Raw genomic sequence first — 12,107 nt, 5'->3', positions numbered from 1 at the left:
AAATTAAAAGGAACGTTGTCTTCATGAACATAGGAAGGAGACAGGATTTAAACAAAAGAAGAGGTAAGAGGTCCTCTCATTTCCATTCATAAATAACGGCAAAACGGCGAAACATTCAAACGAGCGACTGGGCTGACCAGCGTAATTTAACAAATCACTGAACAATAGAAAATAAAAACATGATGATAAAAAAGGCACGGTGGAAACCATAAGTATATCTTTCATCTCAACAAAATTAGCTGCTTTTTATTAATAAAGCAAGTTGTAGCCTAAAGATCAGACGTGCATAACCAAACAGTTACTTACACGGCATAAAAAAGGACTTGTTTTGAAAACTTCTTGATTACAAGCAAGAAGTGAAGCGCTGAACGTAAAAGGATTTTAAATAAAGACGTCATGGTGTATTTTGTTCTTTTTTTTTTTTACAAATCTTCAAACCGAGATGAAACTTCTTCTCTGTTTTGACAAGCAAGGACGGAAGAAGTGAGTGAAGAAAAACAAGACAGAAGATTAGTGAATCTCGATGGATTGATGGGCATGTGGCAGTGTTTCCGCCCTTCCAATCATCGGTGAAGTGGTTTCGAAAAGGGGATTATTCACTGGAACGGCGGTGGCACTTTTGGGCCTATGTTTTGGGTTCTCAGTGGAGGACGAGGACGGAGAAAGCAATGGCTCCTTCAATTTTTCTGAAAAGCTATCGTCATAAAGCACAGTATCAAAGATTCGTGAAAATATTCTGCTATCCTTTTCGGGATCAGGAGCGAAATCTGGTGAATTGGGTATTTTCGACCCATACTCTGTAATGAGACCAGTGATAATTTGCATCATGTTTTTCCGAATACGATGACTGTCTACCCTTGTGTTTTCGATGCTCATGTCGACACGCGGGATGTAAGGCTTTTGCAAGAGTCGATACATGAGAATCCGGGTGTTTTCACAAACATGTAAACCGCAATCGCAATGGTTAATCTGTTGAGGGGTTTTCATGTGTCGAATGCGGAATTCTTTTTTAAAGAGGATGCCGAGATTTTTGAGGGCAAGATTACAATCGTTTGTGTTGCCATTGGACATGGAATCGTAATACCAGCCTAAACCCTTTTCGATGGAAATGACCAGCAAACTCCAGTGCGAGCCGCTTTCGATACCGCATTCATTTGTGTCGTTGATGGGTAAAAAGATAAATTTGGCATTAAACATGGCAGGCGGGAGAGCGGAGACGATGTCGGCGGGATCGGGGGCCTGAGCGAGGAAAAAGACCATGGCAGGACGAAGAAGATAGATTTGACCGCTGTTTTCGGGAGCCTGTTTTAAAAGGACCTGACGGAGAAGAATTTCGTAATAGAAATCGATGTTTGTGTCAAGGATCCAGTAACCGGGGTTAAAGTGGTCGACATCTTCCTTGCGAAGACAGACTTCGTAATACTCGATCCAAATTTGATGAAGGGTGGAGCAAAGGCCTTTGTCGGTTTGATGTTGGTGGTTGGAACCGCTAGAAAACAAGGAACGAAGAAAACTCTTTTTGTTTTTCTTCGGAGAAGAATCCGAATTTGTAGAGGAGGATTCGTTGGATGGTGGGCGTGTTATAGTATTTTTCTTGACCACTGGACTATCAATCTCCTTGTAAAAAATGGAATTAGATCGCATGACAAATACAATCGAAGCAACACGCGTTTCAGCAAGCAAAAGAACGGGAAGGAAAGTGTTACAAAAGGAAAACTAGATAAAAAAACGAAAAGCACACACACACAACGACTTTCTATAATACTTTTAACAGATTTTTTTTGAATCGAAATCAAATGCAAGAGGAAAAGGAGGGAGATGAAAAACTAAAAAAAAGAAAAAAAGAAAAAAAGAAACCAGGGTGAATCAACGACAAAACACGTTTCCGAATTTAAAATCGTTTGGAATAGAGGAGAGGAGAAAGAAAGGAAAAAAAAATTGTGTTTTTATTTTTGGATGAATACTTTCAAGATGTTGTTTTCTTTTGCAATTCTATGGAAAAGAATGCAATGAAAGCAACGAGAACAAAATATCTTATACAGACACACAAATGTTGTATCCAAAAAGAGAGAGAGAGCCAAATAGCATAAAAGCCAATACGGGAAACGTTCAAAGTGATGATCCAAAGTCAATGAACAGGAGTAATCCAAAATTTGCTGGTAGCGTCCTACTCGTGGTTTGTGGAGGTTTGGGGTAGGAAGAAAGGAGAGTTTCCGCTTAGTATTTTATGGGGGAGGAGAAGAAGCGGGGAACGGGAATCCAAACAGTAACGAGTCGCACGTATAAACGTTGTTCTTTTTTTTTTTATCAAGTGACGAAAATGCAATGACGTTTTCCAAAGACAAACACAAATCCACAAGAGTTCCTTGGAAGTCGTTAAATGCCAGAAACCGATGGTAAAAGAGACGAGTGGGAGAACAATTTGGTGTTGTTCAAGAAAACAACAGATGACCCTGAATGGATTAACAAGGAAGAAGAGAGAGAGAGAGAATATGAGCGCACAGAGCAGAGAGAGAGAGAAAGAGAAAGAGAAACGCGTTGACAATGATTTATGATTTTTAGTTGTTGGGAAAAAATGTTCGCTTTTGCGTCTACGAGCTAAAACCTCGCGGCTGCGGAGAACATAGATAAACGGAATTTCGTTGGTTACGGAACAAACTCAACTACCGCGGATCCAAATTTTCTCAATCAATGATTGGCCACAATATCCGCGGGGTAGCGGTTATGAAGTCAGAGAGAACAAAAGAAGGAACATTCGAGGGAACAAGAAAAAAAAGATTGGAGAGGGCGGAGATGGTTGGAGCAAAGCTTAGCGAGCAAGAAGGTGGGAAGGAGGGACGGTGCCTTGCTGTTTGCTGTGTGCTGTGGCCTGGTGAGGAAGAGAGCAGAGAGACCAGAGAGAGATGGCAGCGAAGGCAGCGAAGTTGGTAAAGTTGGGTTTTTTTCTTTTATGAAAATTTGTTATTTGGATTCTTTTTAGCTTCTTTTTTGTTTGTTTATTTCTTTGGGAGAATGTTTTCTTTGCCTTGGCTGCTTTGGTCTGTCTTAACGCATTTCTCTCGCTTTCTCTCTCTCTCTCTCTCTGCTCTCTTCCTGCGTCTGTCTCTCTTCCTTGTTAATCCATCGCTCTCCCTCTCTAGTCCTCTCTAGTCCTCTCTATCTCTCTACAACGCACTTGCGGCTGCTTATCCTTCTCTGACTTTACGCGCTCTGCTCTCTCACTTACAACACATATCACACTCAAACGTCTCACTTACAAATTCGTTATCCCACTCAAGAGTCGTTGGTTGCTTCGCTTTGACATTTCCAAAAGAACCCTTCCTGCTCTTATCGTTCCACCCTTTGCTTCGTTTTCGTCTTTTTTGTTTTGTTTTGCTTTAGCTTTAGCTTTGCTTTGACCGTTTCCTAATTTTCGTTTTCCTTTCCTCTCCTCCCCCCAAATAACAACTAACAACCACTCTTTTTGACGTCTCTTTTGGATTCTCCTTTCGGTTGTCTGGTTTTTCTTTACTTTTTCTTTTCTTTTTTTTCTCTCCCTCTCTCTATCCAACCATGTCGTCAATCTTTGCTGAAACCACCTTTCAAGTCTTAAAGTACGGTGGTGCCGTCTCGCTCTCCATCACTGTTATTGCTCTCGCCTTTTTGTACCGTTATCAAAAATCCATTATTTATCCCAGTTCCTTTCCCGAAGGCTCTCGCTCCACCATCGCTACTCCAAAAGATTTCGGTATAGACTATGAACAAATCTCCTTGAAAACCCGCGACAAGGTCTCCCTCGACTCTTACTTGATGCTTCAACCCAAAGCCCCTCAATCTTGTCCCACTCTCCTCTACTTCCACGCCAATGCCGGCAATATGGGCCATCGTCTGCCCATCGCTCGTGTCTTTTATTCTGCTCTGGGCATGAACGTCTTTATCCTCTCATACCGTGGCTACGGCAGAAGCACCGGCTCTCCCAGCGAACTTGGAATGAACATCGATGCTCAAACCGCATTGGACTTTCTTAAACAGCACCCCGTTTGCTCTTCCACAAAAATCGTCGTTTACGGCCAATCCGTCGGTGGCGCCGTTGCCTTGTCTCTTGCTTCCAAAAACGAGTCCCTCATCTCTGCTTTGGTCCTTGAAAACACTTTTACTTCCATCAAGGACATGATCCCCACTGTCTTTCCTTACATCGGAACTCTCCTAAGCCATTTCTGTACCGAAAAATGGGAGAGCGTACGTGCTATCCGCAATCTTCATGAATTGCCCGTTCTCTTCCTTTCCGGTGCTGATGATGAAATCGTCCCTCCTATCCAAATGCAGCTCCTCTACGGCCTCTGCCCTAGTAAACTAAAACGCCTTTGTATTTTCCCTAAATCAAAGCACAACGATACTTGCTTAGGCGAGGGCTACTTTCATACAATCGCCGAATTTTTACTCTCCAACAACGTTCGACCCTCTGCCAACTAAGACCATCATCCACCCGGCCGTTCGTTGATTCTGTTCTCATTCTTTTTTTGTATCAATTTCTACTCGTTTTCTATGTTTTACTTCCTCTTCCTATTCTTCTTCTTCCATTCTTTTCCACCCATACTTTGTAACTTCGTATGCTTTCTCTTTACTTTCTTCTCTAAATTCATGTTACCATACTATTCGATGCAAGCTCTAAGAATTTAATACAAAAATCATGTTGAATTAACTAATTCTAAACATTATGCTCATTCCAATAACCCAAAATGTTTGGTAAACATGTACAACATGTAGAAATCCACATTTCCAAATCCAAAAACCTTTTAATTGCTTTCTCTGCATTGCAGCTCAATCTACAACGTCCACCAAACGCTCCACCTTGATTTTGTGGCTCGCCACCGACAAAATGGGTACACCAGGAATCTTTCGGATTCTTTGCTTTAAATTTTTGTCATTCGTAGCTACTAAATAGCATTTGTGCTGTATTACTCGATTGACTATGCAATCATCTGCATAAACACCCTTGTGCGAACACGGCAAACGTTCCATACGTTCATCTTTGGCGATCCGAAGTGCAATCCTGTAACGGATTCCCAGTTTTTCCAACTCGGCCATCACACAGTCAGTAATGCAAGGGATGGTCTTTGCATATAAGCAAGTCATCAATCCATCATACACCTCAATTTTTTGTTGAAGACAAAAGTTGATAAAGTTTGTATCAATCAAAACATGGTAAGGTGGTCCAAGTCTTTCATTGTACTGGAAAAAGAGATTTGAGGCAACTTGGGGTCTATATCAACTTTGTTAGCTTTTTTCTTGAAACCTCTAGCATTGTATTTTAAGATCGGCTTTCTACGCATTCAACCCGTCTATTGTACATACACTTCTCTGATTAATTCACCGTTTTTCGTAGTGTCAGGCTTATCCTTTTTGTCATTCTTCTTTTGAAGACGCTGATCTTTGGGATTTAATGTTCGTTTTACCTGAGCAAATTTTCTCGTTGTCTTTGCTTTACCCATTGTCAAGTTGCTGAAGTGTCTGTAAATTCAGGTTCGTCCCTTACTCAACAACAATTCCCTCTTTCCCTAAAGAATGGCTTTTGGTAGATTCCGTTTCTGCGTTCTTGGTGTTCGTGTCGCCAACTTTAGGTTTTACGTGCTGGAATGATCCACTGAATCACTTAGCGAATTACTTGAAACTCACTATATTGTAAACAAAAGAAAAAAGAAAATACTCGTGGCAAGACATTTGTTCGCATACAAAAATACATACGATGAACCCAATTATTCTTTATTTTTCTTTCCAATACACATCACAGTTTCTTAGAAAAGACATAGAATCAAAGATACATTGAAAAGACTTGGATTTCATTCTCAAAGTACACTATTCACTTTTTGGGCATTCACAATATTTTATGGAATGAAATATTGTTGAATTAGCTAACAATCAATTCATATCTCCCACTTTATAGAATTATTGTCTCTATTTGGCGATGCCCAAATCTTTTTCAATCGCCTTTTATTTATTTATTAAAAAATTTTAAAGTATATCGCTAGAAGTAATAGCGAAATTGAACGAGAGCGGTATATCTTTCTCAAGTCGTTTTTTAGGGAATTCAATTTTTGCCAATTCCCCATCATGGCTAAGTCTGCTCGTTCCAAGACTGTTCGCAGAAACAAAAGAGCTGTAAGTAGAGATAAATTCTATCCTTCCATGTGATGCAAAATACCATTTCCTGGCCATTCATAGCAAGTGGAAACCGAGGAAAATGAGCTTTTTGTACATGGAGGAATTCTAATCCCAACGATGTGGTCAATTTTACTAACTGCCATTAGCTCCGTGCAAACGTGTTTCAACCCGTAGTTGATGAACGAACAAAGAGACTTTCAGCTCACCTTCAAGATCAAGTAAATGACTTGACAAAGTCTCCTGCCAACCGAGATGAAAAGGTCGCAGATAAAGCTGTAGAAGAAGTTACCTCCGAGGCTCCCGCAGGTGGCTCTATGGATGAGGATAAGCCTAAGGTATCTACATCTGGTCCTCGTGACAATAATAGAAATCGCTGGGCCCAGAAGCATCTAAAGCAAGGAAAGCGTCAAAAGCAAAATTCATTCGCAAAGTTCATGAGGAAAAAATAAAAATTTTATGCTCTTTGAATAGCACTTTTCTTTAAAATGGTATACTATTCCTGTCTATGTGAGCGTTAGGACAACTTTTTCTGAATTTTTGATTGAAATCAGTATGTTTGTCACTGCTCATATTCTTATCTCGATTTTGTCTGGGTTTTAATTTAGTTTGTATACACTGGGTTTGTTTAGGTGGTAATAATGAATGATGGTATTGTGCGCTTTACAAGTTGAACATACATGCTATAAACTATAAGGTACCATTTGTATAACACAATAATCCCAATTTTTGATTTTTGAGCTTTCTAAACATGTGTTTGAGTTCTCTGTGATATTGTATCGATGAAAACAAACACATCACTTTTTTGTTTATGTCTATGTTGCCTGTGTTTGTTTATCAACACTAAAGATTTTGGATAAACAAACCATCTTCCTTCCAAGACAATGTCAATTTCTTTTCAAACTCTTTTTCCAAGGAAGAAAAATTAAAATGTTTCAAGACATCTCTGATCTGGAAGATGGTGTAAGTTTTTATTTTTTACCCCAATCTTTTGCAATAATTCACTTACTCATTGTCACATAGTCATATCAATCAGAAGCATTTGACGAATTTCGTCTTGGCCTGCGAGATGAATCGTATAATAATGAAAAGTATTTACAAAGGTCGCTGATAAATTTGAAAAGGAAAAGGTGAATCATCATATTAATCGAGTCCATTACCCAGTCGCATGAAGCTAACATATATACTTTAGATATTCTGAAGTAGTTAAAGATTGCACGTTTGCTTTAATGATCAATCCTCATGACAACAAAGCTGCTTGGAGACGCGGACTGGCATATCTTCGCATCGGTCATCCAGAGTTAGCTAATCGAGATTGGGAACATGCTTTAGATGCGGATTCCGAAAACACCAATATACAAAAAGCTTTAACGAAGCTACGGTCTTCCTATACAACGTGTGATCGAAGCTATACTACATGGGATTTACGGCATCCACGAGTAGCCACTAGGGAGCAGTTACCTGCTTTATTACGAAAGATGTATCCAGATTTTACTCGTGGCTTTTTCCTCTGGAAGAGAGCACACACTGCCTGTAGTCTCTGCCGATTTCGATGTGAACGTCAAAGGGAAAATCTTACTTTCTGCAGAGAGTCTCTTTACCGAACAAATCAAAGAGTTTCTGAAGAGGCAGCACAAAAGAGAGAACCACTGAGCGATATCGAGCAAGAGTTTATCGAAAGAGATCGTAGAAAGTCAGAATATGTGATGGAAAAGATTCCTCAGGAAATCTTTCTCTCCAAATACCCATGCCCTCAAAATATCCATCAATTTCTGTATATGCTAAAAGTCATATCTACTCCTCAAATATACATCGAAATCTATTCCATGTCCCCGACTCGAGTTGTTCGAATCTTTGGTACCTACGGTCTTTCGTTAGAGTATTTAAATCTTTTTCTAAAGTCTATTCACTATATTGGGCTTCTCACCAGATTTTGTTCCAAATGGTGTATCCAGGCTAGGCGTCTTATTCAGACTTTAAGTACCTTGCCTTGGTTTTCATTCCTCATCAAGTATTCAATGAGTACCACAATACTACAAATATTCTTGCATCTTCCACAAGTCAACGAAGAAGAGTTGCAAGTGTGGGGAGTCTCTTCTGATTCTTCTGGGAGTTTGGAACAAGAACCAAACTCGGATATGACCTTCTTCAATTGCCTAGCGGACTTGTCTATTGAATTTCCAGCGTAAGTTTCTTAAATTGCTTTGAATTCTTCTTCCCTTGCTCTTTTACTCATAAGGAGTGAAAAGAATCCTTACAAATGTGGAAGTCCATCAGCAAACTCTGTTCTCACATGGAAAGATATTCTAAATACATCAATAAAAGGACAAGCAGTACTTTGATGAAGCATACGATATCGTATATAAGAAGCTGTCTTGAACCATTATATGAACCGGCCTATGTTTTGTTTCTGATTATAACGTTATACTAGTATCTTCTAAAAATTTCATTTATATTACTAAGGCTCCTTTAGTAAAGTGTAAATTGAATTCATTCAACAATCGCATATTTACAAGTACTATAAAAACCGACTTTGTATTTTTTTGTCGTGTTATCAGGTCACAATCGGTTATCTAATAGAGTATCATCTGACGTTGGACTTACAACCAATTTTCGTCAAAGCAAAAGCTAACGTTTATCTTGTTCCAAAGGAACTTATTAACAAAAACTCGTATTAGACGACCCTATAAACCAAGTTTTTACAATAGAAGTACCTTTGGAAGGGAACTTCTTGTCGAACAGTGACATTTGGCGATTCTCAAATATTACGCTGTTCAGGATAATTCAAACTGTGGAATAAACAAATCGCGGGAGGGATTTTTTCTTTCGTTACTCGATATTTACAGTTGGTTGAGTGGACGACATCTACAAACAAAATTATAACAAATTGCGGGTATGACTAGCCAACTTTCGCTAGGCTTACACTCTCGTGTCTTAAAGACTCCATTAGGCAAGATACCAAAGGTGGATTGGTCCTCTGATGGAAGATATATCTTGTCATCAGCGGATGATTCTTTGCTCGTTTGGGACGCGAACACGTACAACAAGCTTGCCTTGTTCCAAGTGCCTTCTCTTTGGGTGATGACATGTGCATTTTCGCCTTCCGCAGAGACCATAGCCGCTGGTGGTTTAAACAACAGTTGCAAAGTTATCCCCACAGATAAACCGGACGCCGAGCCAATTGATCTTGTCGGACACGATGGCTTTATCTCTTCATGCAAATATGTTGACGAAAATCGTTTATTAACCTCTTCTGGTGATCGAAGTTGCATTTTGTGGGACATACAAAAGCGAACCTCTATCACGAAATTTGAAGGACATCTTGGAGATGTCATGGCATTAGACTTTTTACCAGGGAACCCAAATATATTTGTTTCTGGCGGTTGCGATAAAACCTCAAGAGTATGGGACCTACGGACGAAATCCTCTGGATTGACTATTTTTGGCAATGATTCTGATATCAACTCTGTTTCTTTTTTTCCTTCGGAAACATCGTTCGCTACGGGTGCTGAGGATGGAAAATCTAAATGTTTTGATATTCGTGCAAAGACAGCCATCTTTGAATACCCCTCAGAAAAATCGAACCCCGTAAGTTCTGTTTGCTTTTCTAAATCTGGTAAATTTTTGATTGTAGCTACAGGTAAAGTATGCGAGGTATGGGACTCTGCTTCTGCTAAATTAGTTACTTCATTGTCAGGTCATGATAACCGTGTTAGTAGCGTTACCCTCAATCCCGATGGAACAACTTTAGCAAGCGGTTCTTGGGACTCGACGATCCGACTTTGGTTCCCCTAATCTGCTTGGACAAACGATTTGTGAGCTTTACGATTTAGGACCTGGCATGAATCACATGTTGCATAATGACTTACAGATGATACATATTGTTTGACGAAGAATATACTAATTTGTAGATACTACTTTAATTGTTTATACTAGATAATTTTCACGTCGCCCCAGAAAAAATAAATTATGAATGGTTAATTTTCAAAAACCTTTTTAATCACCTTCACATTCATGAAGGTAACATTCTCATCACTTTTAAAGCTGGACCAATTTACTCATCCAAAAATCCACCCATCACTTCAGCCCATCGATTGATGCAAGAATCAGATATAGGTTCAATTTCCGGCAGAGTAAATGGACAGTCGCAATTGCAACCAAGTTCTTGAGCACAATGTTGAATCGTCGTATGCTGATATCCTAAATCACGAAAATAATGTACTTGAGATCGATTCAATAATAGTCCGACGGCCAACGAATGTACAGGCGCGTCTCCCCACTAAAGGAATAGATTAGCATTCGAAACAACAACAATAATTATAATAAACGAAATAATATTCTTGTATATGATAAAATAACATACCCTTTCTGTCCAGAATCCACCGGCTTCCTCTAGTGCATTCATGTAATCATTGTATTCTTTGCTTTGAAAGAAATCGAGGCGTGCAATCTCGAAATTGCTCCAAAAGTGACATAAATTATAAATTTCACCATTGATACTATCTAAAGGTGGTTCCGGAAATACAAAGACTTGATCGTACTTTTGTTCTTCTTTCAATATTTGAACATGCTTATCGTATTCATCATTGAGGAAAAACTTCCAAAGGTCTGTAGTGTCTAAATTGGCGGCTTTCTTATGAGCAATTGTGTAACGAAACAGATTTGGTATAGTTGCTGCTCTTTCTTCAATAGCAATCACAAAGCCATAGACCTTGTCATATTTTTGCATATAGTAAAAGGGATCGTAAGAAATATCGCAAGAAAAAGAAACCTCCGGCTCCAATCGCCAATACCACTCATACTGTTGCACTAAAGGATGCTTGTAAAACTCTTTAGAAAAGAAGCGACACATTTTATGATAGCTCGGCAAGTTGCCATATTTCATACCTGCTTGTTTGGCGATAGCTTCATCAATGAGACTTTGATCAACATTTGATGGAAAGTCCCACAATTCTTGGCCCACGACACCAAATTGCACTTTGGACTGTGTCACCTTTTGAACAGCTTCCTTGAACCCTTCCGAGAATGACTCGTCATTTAAAAAGACGTAAGGGTAATTAAAATGTTGATTAAACCTTTTTTCGATCGATTTTATGCTGGACAAAACACCGTCAAGATCAGAATTGCGCGTAAGCATCATGAACGTAGCATTCATCCTTGGATGGGTGTTTGCTTCATAGGCTACATTTTTACATCCTATGGCAAAAGGAGCATCATAGGTTTCATTTATAGGTCTCAATTTCTTCAGAAACACCCGATAGAATCTGTGCCAGTTTTGGAACCATAGAGTCCCACAAATAAAAACAAAAACAAAAAAGAACAGTCTATTCTTTTTAAATGCCATTTATAAAAAAAGAAACCTATCAATCCCACTTGAAAGCGGGCGTAGTGGTTGTTCCTTGGAATGGATTTTGTGGCTACCTTGTATGTTCATTGTAAGAGAAGAGAGAAATCGCTAATGGGGCTTATTATAACCATTCTATCAAAAAGACAAGCGGTTACATTTATGATACCGAATGAATTGATCGAACAAAGAAAAATTTAACTTCATCTTCTTTACCACACATCCACGCAAGGTCTTTAATCATTCAAGAACAATCGTAAAAACCAAAAAACTAAATGAAACTAAAAAGCGAAGCTTAGTCTTCTTACCTCTTTATTTATTCGTTTCTTTTGTAGTAACCATTCTTCACATCTCTTACGAATTGTCCCTTCGAGGATCTTTTATTCTTTTGTTTATTTACTTGTACGTAAACAAAAGATCTGAAATTGAAAAAGTCGAGTAAAATTTATAACTGTGATAGAGAGGATTCTAAAGTTTTTTTTATTTCTTATCAAGTTTCGTTCTTCGTAAAGCAAAAAAGAATCATTTATGACTTACTGACCTTGATAATTGACGAGGGCAGAGGCATACACAAGTCGCTGTACCAGTATTTAAACCATAGACTCACAAAAGAAAAAGAAAAATG

At 38.9% G+C, this 12,107-nt stretch overlaps 7 protein-coding genes across 7 annotated transcripts; 4 read left to right on the top strand and 3 right to left on the bottom strand.

The window, feature by feature from the left end:
• Window positions 1-510: 510 nt before the first annotated feature.
• Window positions 511-1,644, bottom strand: nep2 (NEDD8 protease Nep2; the record flags this gene model as incomplete). The annotated part of the gene is made up of 1 exon (XM_056179713.1): window positions 511-1,644. One exon carries the CDS (start codon window positions 1,642-1,644, stop codon window positions 511-513), a length of 1,134 nt encoding a protein of 377 aa, XP_056036678.1.
• Window positions 1,645-3,552: 1,908 nt separating this feature from the next.
• bem46 (palmitoyl-(protein) hydrolase) lies at window positions 3,553-4,452 on the top strand (the record flags this gene model as incomplete). Its single annotated transcript, XM_056179712.1, has 1 exon — window positions 3,553-4,452. One exon carries the CDS (start codon window positions 3,553-3,555, stop codon window positions 4,450-4,452), a length of 900 nt encoding a protein of 299 aa, XP_056037213.1.
• A 348-nt stretch (window positions 4,453-4,800) lies between these two features.
• utp24 (18S rRNA endonuclease Utp24) lies at window positions 4,801-5,471 on the bottom strand (the record flags this gene model as incomplete). The annotated part of the gene is made up of 2 exons (XM_056179711.1): window positions 4,801-5,242; window positions 5,335-5,471. 2 exons carry the CDS (start codon window positions 5,469-5,471, stop codon window positions 4,801-4,803), a joined length of 579 nt encoding a protein of 192 aa, XP_056037214.1.
• Window positions 5,472-6,090: 619 nt separating this feature from the next.
• On the top strand, window positions 6,091-6,590 carry SOMG_00917 (UPF0642 conserved fungal protein; the record flags this gene model as incomplete). The annotated part of the gene is made up of 2 exons (XM_056179710.1): window positions 6,091-6,138; window positions 6,288-6,590. The coding sequence occupies 2 exons, from the start codon at window positions 6,091-6,093 to the stop codon at window positions 6,588-6,590; spliced, it is 351 nt and encodes a 116-aa protein (XP_056037215.1).
• Window positions 6,591-7,367: 777 nt separating this feature from the next.
• On the top strand, window positions 7,368-8,327 carry mug93 (TPR repeat protein,RPAP3-like protein; the record flags this gene model as incomplete). Its single annotated transcript, XM_056179709.1, has 1 exon — window positions 7,368-8,327. The coding sequence occupies one exon, from the start codon at window positions 7,368-7,370 to the stop codon at window positions 8,325-8,327; it is 960 nt and encodes a 319-aa protein (XP_056037216.1).
• A 706-nt stretch (window positions 8,328-9,033) lies between these two features.
• On the top strand, window positions 9,034-9,933 carry git5 (heterotrimeric G protein beta (WD repeat) subunit Git5; the record flags this gene model as incomplete). The annotated part of the gene is made up of 1 exon (XM_056179708.1): window positions 9,034-9,933. The coding sequence occupies one exon, from the start codon at window positions 9,034-9,036 to the stop codon at window positions 9,931-9,933; it is 900 nt and encodes a 299-aa protein (XP_056037217.1).
• Window positions 9,934-10,192: 259 nt separating this feature from the next.
• Window positions 10,193-11,482, bottom strand: omh5 (Golgi alpha-1,2-mannosyltransferase Omh5; the record flags this gene model as incomplete). The annotated part of the gene is made up of 2 exons (XM_056179707.1): window positions 10,193-10,417; window positions 10,502-11,482. 2 exons carry the CDS (start codon window positions 11,480-11,482, stop codon window positions 10,193-10,195), a joined length of 1,206 nt encoding a protein of 401 aa, XP_056037218.1.
• Window positions 11,483-12,107: the final 625 nt, after the last annotated feature.

Source organism: Schizosaccharomyces osmophilus, chromosome 1 (genome assembly GCF_027921745.1).
Source record: "Schizosaccharomyces osmophilus chromosome 1, complete sequence".
Lineage (NCBI taxonomy): Eukaryota > Fungi > Ascomycota > Schizosaccharomycetes > Schizosaccharomycetales > Schizosaccharomycetaceae > Schizosaccharomyces > Schizosaccharomyces osmophilus.
Note: the sequence above shows the minus strand (reverse complement) of the source record. Positions and strands in the feature narration are given on the sequence as shown.